The 10,040-nt window shown below is 38.2% G+C and overlaps 1 protein-coding gene across 1 annotated transcript; it reads right to left on the reverse strand.

Annotated features, from left to right (window-relative positions):
• Nucleotides 1-211: 211 nt before the first annotated feature.
• Nucleotides 212-580, reverse strand: LOC141618774 (uncharacterized). The gene has a single exon (XM_074435853.1). It carries the CDS (start codon nt 578-580, stop codon nt 212-214), a length of 369 nt encoding a protein of 122 aa, XP_074291954.1.
• Between the last annotated feature and the right edge of the window lie 9,460 nt (nt 581-10,040).

Below are 10,040 nucleotides of genomic sequence, written 5' to 3' on the forward strand. Positions count from 1 at the left end.
ATTGAGTTTGTGTATAAAATGATGAATGAATCAATTACAATTGCTGAGTATTGCTTATATATCACAATTTGACAGCTAATTCCTAACTAACTGCCAGCTCACTTCCAACAACTTTCATAACAACTTTTGGCGCCAAACCCAAAGTCTGTTATTCAAGTCTGTTATTTAGTTATTCTGTATCATATCTTCCTCCTTCAGAAGAGACTTGTCCTCAAGTCTCAGCTATCTTCTGGATAAACTCAGGATACTGTTGCTCAATTACTTCAGCAAATTCCCAGGTGGCATCGTGTATTGGAAACCCGTCCCAATGTACCAAGTAATGCACTGTAGCTTTGTTATGCCTCTTTACAATCCTTCTTTCCAACACAGCTGCTGGTTGAATAGTATCATCACTAGAAAGCCCTTGCATCCAGTTTGGAATATGAGGTGCAGCAAAAATATTTCCTCTGAATGCTTTCAACTGAGACACATGGAATACTTTATGAATTTTAGCAGTGTCAGGAAGAGTCAATTTATATGAATCCTTGCCCATAGTGTCTTCCACCTGAAAAGGTTTATAGTATGATATCTTCTCACCCATCCTTTGTTGGACTGACCCTTGCTTGTAGGATTGCAACTTCAGCCACACCTAATCTCCAACCTTAAACACTCTTTCTGTTCTTCCTTTTATCAGCCTGAGTTTTCATTATGTGTTGTGCTTTAGTCAATTGTTGTCTGAGCAAAGCTAACATAGCTTCTCTTCGTTGCATAGTCCTGTCCACAGACTCCACTGGAGACTCTCCTGGTAAGTAAGGAAGATGAATGGGAGGGGGTTGGTTATATACTGCCTCATAAGGGGTTAACTGAATTGCAGAATGGTAAGTGGTATTATACCACCACTCAGCCAAAGGGAGCCAAAGTACCCATTCCTTTGGTTTTTCTCCACACATACACCTCAAATATGACTCTATGCACCTGTTGACTACCTCTGTTTGACCGTCTGTTTGAGGGTGGTAAGCAGACGATAGCAGCAATTCAGACCCTTGCAGCTGAAATAAAGCTTTCCAGAACTGGCTAGTAAAGATTGCATCCCTATCACTTACTATGCTTCTTGGCCAACCATGTAATCTGAACACATTGTCCAAGTAAGACTGAGCCACATCCACAGCTGAGAAAGGATGGGATAAAGCCATAAAGTGTGCATATTTGCTCATCCTATCAACCACAACAAAGATGACTTCCTTTCCCTGAGATTTAGGTAAGCATGTGATAAAATCCATGGAAATGTCTAACCACACTTCAGTAGGGATGGGCAATGGTTGCAATAACCCTGGATAAGCAGAATGATCATATTTATTTGCCTGGCATGTAACACAGTGCCTGACATAGTGACTTATATCTCTGGTGATCCCTTTCCAAATGAACAATGCTTTGACTCTCCTAGTGGTAGCATCCCTTCCTGAATGGCCACTTTGAGATAAACTATGCAACCAATCTAAAATTTTAGTCCTCAAGTCAGCATCAGGTCCAACCACAATTCTTCCTTTTTTCCTTAGTAAACCATTAACCAACTTATAATTGGCAATTGTGGCAAGTTCATTTTGCAGTTGATGTATCATATTGCTCAGAAAACCATCAAATGCATAACTGTGTTGAACCCTTTCAGATAAATCTGATTGGGCTCCTGACAAAGCTAGACAAAAAGCACTTTCATTTGCTGGTAGCCTAGACGAGCATCAGCAGCTACATTTACTTTTCCAGATCTATAGTGTATTTCATAGTTAAATCCCATGAGTTTGGATAACCATAATTGCTGAAATGGTGTAGAAATCTTTTGTTGCAATAACCACTTTAAAATTTTTTGATCTGTCATTATGATAAACTTTTGACCCATGAGATATTGCTCCCATTTTTTAACAGCAAAAACTATGGCCAATAACTCCTTTTCGTAGACAGATAATGTTTGCCATTTAGGACTCAAGGTTTTGCTAATGAAAGCCAAAGGATGTCCCCCTTGCATCAACACAGCCCCAATACCACTGTTTGATGCATCAGTTTCCACAATGAATGGTTTATCAAAATCGAGTAATGCTAACACAGGAGCACTACTAAGGGCATCCTTAAGTTTCTGAAATGCCATGGTAGCTGCACTATTCCAAGCAAATTCCCCTTTCTTCAACAACTGAGTAAGGGGTTGGCTAATTACTGCATAATTTCTCACAAATTTTCTGTAATACCCTGCCAAACCCAAGAAGCTCCTCAACTCCTTAACATTCTTGGGTGCAGGCCAGTTTGCCACTGCCAACACCTTATTTCCATCAGTTTCCACCCCTTTTCTAGAAATGAAATGCCCAAGATATTCCACCTTATCAATAGCAAAGGAACACTTACTTCCTTTGGCAAATAAATTGTTTCCTCTCATTAGTTCAAACACAGCAGCTAGATGATGCCAGTGGTCTTGCAAGGACTTACTATACACCAGTATGTCGTCAAAGAAGACAAGAACACATTTCCTCAACAAGGGTTTGAACACATTATTCATCCAATTTTGAAAAGAAGCGGGGGCATTTGTCAACCCAAAGGGCATAACCAAGAATTCATAGTGGCCAACGTGGGTTTTAAATGCAGTTTTAAACACATCACTCTCATGCACCCTTAGTTGGTGATAACCAGCTCTAAGATCTAACTTTGAAAAGACCATAGAGCCTGCCAATTCATCAATCAACTCATCCACAAGTGGGATTGGGAATTTATCCTTAACAATCCTCTTGTTTAATTCCATGTAGTCAACACACAAGCGCCAAGACCCATCCTTCTTTCCCACCAATACTACTGGAGAAGCAAATGGACTGCAGCTGGATTGTATGATACCCTGGTCTAGCATTTCTTGCACCAATTTTTCAATGATATCCCTTTGCTTAAGGGGATACCTATATGGCCTAATATTGACTGGTTGTGCATTAGTCAGTAGAGGAATTCTGTGATCATATATCCCTCTACTTGGTGGTAAGTTAGTAGGTTCTGCAAATATATCTTGATATTTTTGCAACAAATTCTTAAGTGCCACAGGCTGTTCAGTCCCTGTTGTCATTTCCTGATTGCAACATAGAATCTGAGGCTCTTCTCCCCCATTGTTGCTTACTTGTAAGAAACACAAGTGAGCAGCATTATCCATCAACTTTCAAGATGGAGTGCCTGCCACTGCTCTAACCTTCTGAGAAGCTAACCCTCTCAGTACATGTCTCCTGTTATTAAAGGTGAAATTCATTCTCAATTTTTTGAAATTCCAGCTAACTGTGCCCAGGGTACTGAGCCATTGTACCCCTAATACCATATCACAACCACCTAATGGTATAATTAGCACAACTGTCTCAAATTGGGTATTTTGCAGTTGCCAAGAAAAATTTTTACTCATAAGTTGACATGGAAATTGGCTCCCATCAGCCACTGTCACAGACTGTGGTTCAATAGTATCCAACCTACATCCCAACTTCATTGCCATTCCTTGATCCAAGAAGTTATGTGTACTCCCTGAGTCAATTAGAATATGTATGGCTTTTTTTCCTACATAACCCTTGACCCTCATAGTCTGAAACCCAGGGCTTCCAGACAGTGCATGCATTGAAATGCAGGGATCATATCCAACCATTTCATATCCCACATCGTCTCCTCGACTTCCTCTTCCGTCCTAGCTCTAATTGGTCGTCATAGTCCTCTCCCACAATTTCCTGACAAATAATTGTGTTCCTTTAAATTTGCGGTTGTGGTTCTGTCAAAAGGCTCACTCTGAAATAACATTCTCCTCTCTTCTGTTTTTCCGCCCTCTCTGCTGCACTAATAAATCGTGTGGGTCTTTGAGGCTGAGCAGGTTGTTTGGACTGTGAATTATGGGTTGTTGGGGTAGGCAGTAACCCTTTAGAAGAAGATTTGCTCGCAAATGAGTTTTGGAAGGGTATGGACTTTGGGACAGACGTTGCAGTCTGTGAAAAATTTTTAGGGGTAAACTTTGAAGCAGAAAAGGTCTCCTCCTGCGGCCTAGCATATTCAACTGCAGATGTTAAAGTTCTTGGTTTGAAGGCTCGCACTAAGGGTTTCAAAGAAGCTTTCAGACCACCCACAAAACTGTCAAGAAAGTATTGTTCAGGTAACAAGGGGTTTCTCTGCAACATCAAACCTTTCAAATTCTCGAATGCATCCAAATAATCATCAATGGAACCAGTTTGATGCAATTTATTAAACTCTTCAACAACATTGCCAACAATTTCTTCCTTAAATCTTGCACACAAATCCACAATAAAATCATCCCAATCCACATGAGGTCTAACAACTATATAACTGTTAAACCATGATTCAGCTCGTCCTATCATGTACATACTAGCTAAATCAACACGTTGATTCTCAGGAATTTTGCACAAATTGAAATATTAAATACGAGGATTATTACCATCGAAAGAAGGAAACTCAAGTTTTGGAGTGAATTTGAGATTATTTTGATTACCGTGGTGAGAAGATTCGCCATTTTCAATTACAGCATCTCGGCCACTAATCCCCTTTTCTTGCTCCTGCGCCTTTAACAACACCATGATTTCTCCAAGAACCGAAGATTGCTGCTCCAATTTCTGCTCTAAAGTCGAAATTCGTCCCTCCATTGCTGTTTTTAATTGTTGTACTGTCAATCTTCTAGTTGTAGGTGCCAGTTTAGGGTTCTAACAAATTTGGGGAAAAATCGTAATTGTAATGTGAATTGTGCGGAAGCGATTACAAAGGATCAAAAAGTTGATACCAATGATATAGAATGCAGGAAACTACCTTGAATTGATGGAAGAATTAGGAGTTTCGAGGTTCTATACACACTCAACAGTCATAGAAGAATTATAGAGAGAGATAGAAATAGTTGAAAGATTAAGTTTGTATTGAGTTTGTGTATAAAATGATGAATGAATCAATTACAATTGCTGAGTATTGCTTATATATCACAATTTGACAGCTAATTCCTAACTAACTGCCAGCTCACTTCCAACAACTTTCATAACAACTTTTGGCGCCAAATCCAAAGTCTGTTATTCAAGTCTGTTATTTAGTTATTCTGTATCACATAGGAAGCTTATACACTTGACAACAGAGAGGCGTAGTTATGCACTCTATACCTCAGAACTACAACTCAGTATTTGTTCACAAAAAGGAAAATAAAATAAGCAGCCAAGAGATCGCCATCAGCTCTACCACACATGTTTTATTTGAATGTTCCAAGTGCTTCTCGCAATTGCTCGACAGTTGTTTGTCAATGAGCCTGTCCTTCTCGAAAGTGCTCGACAACGTGGTTGTCAATGAGTCTGCACAAGAACACAAGGATCAACAACATCATTGTAATTTGGCAGTAGAAAAGGATAACAAATATCAATATAAATTGATATCAACAATATCAGTTTTTCTGAAATTACATTATACTATGAACTAGGATCAAAAATTAAAGGATGAACACAAGGTCTCTACAATTGAGGGAATTTTATATAGTAGGATTATGATATACACAATCACGCAAGCAGAAGGCTCATTTTCCTTCGTATTTATCAATATAAATGGGTAGTGGAGGAGGAGTGCAACTAAAAATCTACAGTCTTCACAATGTTAAACCTTCGTCAATTGGCTATTTATGAGATCTATAATCATATTAAAGTAGAGAACAAAGAAACTAAATCAGTTCTTACTATACTCTATTATACAAGTTTAGTCAATCAAAGGAAGCCACAAAATCAAGGGCGCAAGAGGAGGAATTCCACCTTATGTTGCCCCTTAGAATAATGAATGTGTACGACGACTATTATAAAAGCAAGTATGGTGCACGTATACAACTACAAGACAATAAAGAAAGGGATGCATACCTGTGTGCAGCGAAAAAAACTAAACGACTTCAAGGTTGTGCAACTTTCTTCAACAGTCCGTCATCTGCAACCAGTATTTGGGTCACTACAATGGTGATAATAATAAAAGAGTTACATCAATTCTCCACCAATATAACACAGGAAAAGAACACAGATTGACCATTGTAACAAATACTTTGGTACAATTATATGTTTCAGGAAAATAAAACAATAGCAACATCACATCAAAAAAAATGATACGATAATATTTTTCACATAAGTCTGCCCAAATCCTATCAAGCCAGATCACCTCTCTCCCGAAATGACTGTGCTAAGGAAGTGAATTCCCTTCCCGATTGACCAATAAAATTTCTCATCTTTAATTGTTGTACTTGATCACAGAACCTTTTTCATTTATCAGTTTAAGTAGCTGGTTTCACTGACTCATGGACAAGCAAGGGAATTCCTCTCCTGAAATCAGGCTTAGCACTGACATCTAATTAAGTAGCTTCTTTAGCGCCTTATTATTACTACGAGAAGCTCATAGTCCATTAAGGATGCGTCTTTCTGAGCTCTCTCGGCCTACTTTAAGGCAAGAGCATCCTGTCTATGAATAGGAACTCTAGCCAGCCCTTTTACCCATGTCCCTTTACTAAGAAAAAACCACCCTCGGTATGAATATGTCTCGACCGGAGGAACAGAATAACTAACCGTGCTTCTCCTGTAAGAAAATGCAAATGAAAGAAGCTTAAATGAAGCCCGGTTTGCTCGCTTTTTATTCTTGTTTTTTCTTAGTTTTAATTCAATACCATATAATTATACTAATAAATTTAAAATTTAATTTCTCTACCCTTATGGAATAGGCTTTCTATTCATCGCATGATACATTACCCATCCATATCAGAAGTACACCAGCAAAGACAATAAAGCGATGTTGGCCTTAGTAAGTGGGCAGAGCAGTGTAATTCACAACTGTTTGCAAGTATAGCTAATAAGAAATCGAACTAAACAATCACCATCTAATATGAGTAAAAATCTAAATCATCTAGTATGATTCCGAAAATTGGGGAAGTGGCAAATAAGCCCCATACGTTTGAAACTATATGTAAATTAGCCCTACAACTTTCGATGGGTGCAAATTAGCCCCATAAGTTATACATAATGTGCAATTAAGCCCAAATACAAATTTTCAGGCCATTTTCTCACCGGTAAAAATTGACATGTCATCGGAAAGATGATTAGCATTGAGTTAGATAATTAAAAAAGGAAAATAACAATTTTAAATAAGAAAAATTGCCAGAAATGCTAAGAACACGATTGTAGTACAGTATTGTAACAAAATTTGACTATCAGAACCCTGTTGAATCTAAGTAGCTCCAATGCTCCATATCAAAATGACGGTAGTAACTAAGCAACTTTAGCATGAAAACAAGTTTTCAAAGCAGCTGTGAAGATGAAAATAATGATGAAGAGAATACAAGCGGAATGTGAGAGATGATAGGATAGAATTACATGTATATGAAATTTCAGAGTTTGGTCTCGATTATACAAATAAGAGAACAGAATAATTAATTAGGCAGGAGCAAGATTGCCTATTTCTATGAAACTAAGGGTGTTTTTATGGAAATTTATGGCTAATGCCCTTCCCGTAGGCTCTGAATTTCTTAAACGAAATATGCATTGGCGCTCTACGTGTTCCCTTTGTGAAGGCTCTTCCCCCTGTGTGGAATCTATCTCTCATCTCTTCAGAGATTGTAGCTTTGCAAAGGCTCTCTGGTTTGGCTGTCCTTTAGGTCTAAGACTCACTATTGGGGTGGATATTGATGTTAGGGATTGAGTCATAAACTGGGTTACTTACTTTCTAAAAGGGCCTGATCCTAACTCCCTCCTTTTTCCCTTTCTTGCTACCCTCTGGAGAATTTGGTGTTGCAGGAATGAGATGCTCTTCCAGAATCGCTGCCCTTGGCCTATGAGTGTTCTCACTACTATTCTGGCTGATATTCAGTGTATGAATGAGGTTGTGTGTAGCAAGAGCGCTTGCCTTCTTCAAGCACCTCTCGTGGATTTCTCTCCTGAATTTGCTTTAGCAAAGAGGATTAGAAATTCCTTTCCTTTTTGGATTGTAGGTGGGCCTGCTTGTGGGAATGTTTGCACTGTTAAGTGTGATCTTTCGCTTGGAGAGAGGATAGAAGTTCTGGCATGGGGTGGTGCTTGTTGGATGGTAATGGAACCTTAAGGACTACTGCTCATGCTCGCACGTTTGCTTCATCTGCCCTGCATGCCGAAGGACATGCTGCTATCATGGCGCTAAAATGGGCCTTGGACGAAGGCTATCTCCATATTATACTTGTTACAGATTGTCTTATTTTAGTTATGCAAGTTGCCGAAGCGGAGAAGGCGATTGCGTCTATTAGCTGCATTATCCAGGATCTTAAGTCTACTGCGTCTCGTTTCCACTGTTGTTCTCTTAGTTATTGTCCTAGGGGAGTGAATAGCAAGCTTTGCATTTGTGGAGTCGCCACCAATTTATTGTGGAAAATTGGAAACCGTTCGAATATCTCGTGCCATGTCAAGACACAAAGTAATGACATGAACACTAAGAACTCATTACCCTTAGCATTCTATGTCTAGAATGACTCTCGTGGATGCCAATGAACACGGATGTTCATAGAGATCTGGAGTAAGGGGTGAGGGTACGTATTAGGAAGCTCTTTTGATCGAACACCTAATCCCGCCCGCCTCGATAGCGGCCTCTACTAATGATTAGGGAAATCGTCTATACTCGATATGTTGAAGGTTATATGCATGCAATGCAACATTCATTAAATTAATCCTAACATGTGAAGATTAAACTAAGTCGGTAGACAATTAATTTAACATGCATTAATGTCGAGTCAGAAATTTAGGTTGATTGCATGTGAGAGCAAGTAAATAATCATACAATACGATAAATATATAAATGCAATAATTAAAAATTACAATAATTATAATTGATTAATTGATTTACGTCGAAAATACATTTAAAACGGATAATTTGGGAAAAGAAAGAATAAATAAATTAACGAACAGATTAGCAGCGATATTACAAATAATAGTTAATTAATACGTAATTAATAAAGTAGGTCAAGGAAGAAATGGGAGTTCAGAGACAGAATTCAACCGAACAAAGTAGCAGGTAGAGCTGCGTCATTTGAAGAGCGCGGCGATTCTTTCTTTGCGTCTATTCTCGACCGAATCGGGTCGTGAAGCGGAATTGCGTGTTGTTAATGTTAATTGGTGATTTAACGTTTGATTAATAATATTTGACTCGGATAGAAGTGATTTAGCAGGTTATTTACATATGAATTGGTCATAAAAACAATAAAAGACGGGTAAAATTAATTGGAATGAATCAATTACAAGATTAATGAATTATAAGATTAATAATAAGATTAACAATGAATTAAATTAAATAGGTTAAACAGGTTATTAACGAAGAACCATTGATGATGACGATAAATAACAGATACAAATATATCAACGATGAATTCCAGAGACTCAATATTGATGAATCGAACCTCTAAAAACCCGGATTGATTTTAATGACGAAAACCCGCAAATATTAATTATAAGGGATTCAAGTCGGGAATTAAAAAAGATGAATTAATTATCAATGATTTACATATTAAAATTGTTATGCTAAAAATATCATGTCAATAAAACATGAGCAATTGAAGGCAAATCAAAACGAACAGAGGAACAAAAGACGAAGGAAGAAGAAAGGAAGCAGGAACTGCCGCAGCCTCAGGAAGAGGCGCAGCAGGTGCTGCGTCCCTTCGAAGAGGCGCAGCAGTTGCTGCGTCCTTTCTCGATGTTTGTCTCCTGTTATTCCGTAAAAAAGGTTTAAAACAAGGTTTTATAAATCGGTTTTGAATGTGCTTTCGACGTAAACCTTACAATAATGATTACAAAAATAAAGTACAATAATAAAATATGGGATTTACACCCTCAGACTTACATGTTAGACGAATGAGATTAACTAAGTTAACGTTTAGTGATGCTCGACTCAAATTTACGACGAAAGTGCCCTCTAAGAGGACATTAAACAAGATTGATTAAGTTGATTGATGTGGAGGTGGTCAAATTGGTCGGTCATGCAAAACGAGGCTGATACTCAGAAAGATCCGAGCTTACGTGGTCGAAAGTTCAAGCACATAAACG

This window comes from Silene latifolia, chromosome X (assembly GCF_048544455.1).
Source record: "Silene latifolia isolate original U9 population chromosome X, ASM4854445v1, whole genome shotgun sequence".
Taxonomy (NCBI): Eukaryota; Viridiplantae; Streptophyta; class Magnoliopsida; order Caryophyllales; family Caryophyllaceae; genus Silene; species Silene latifolia.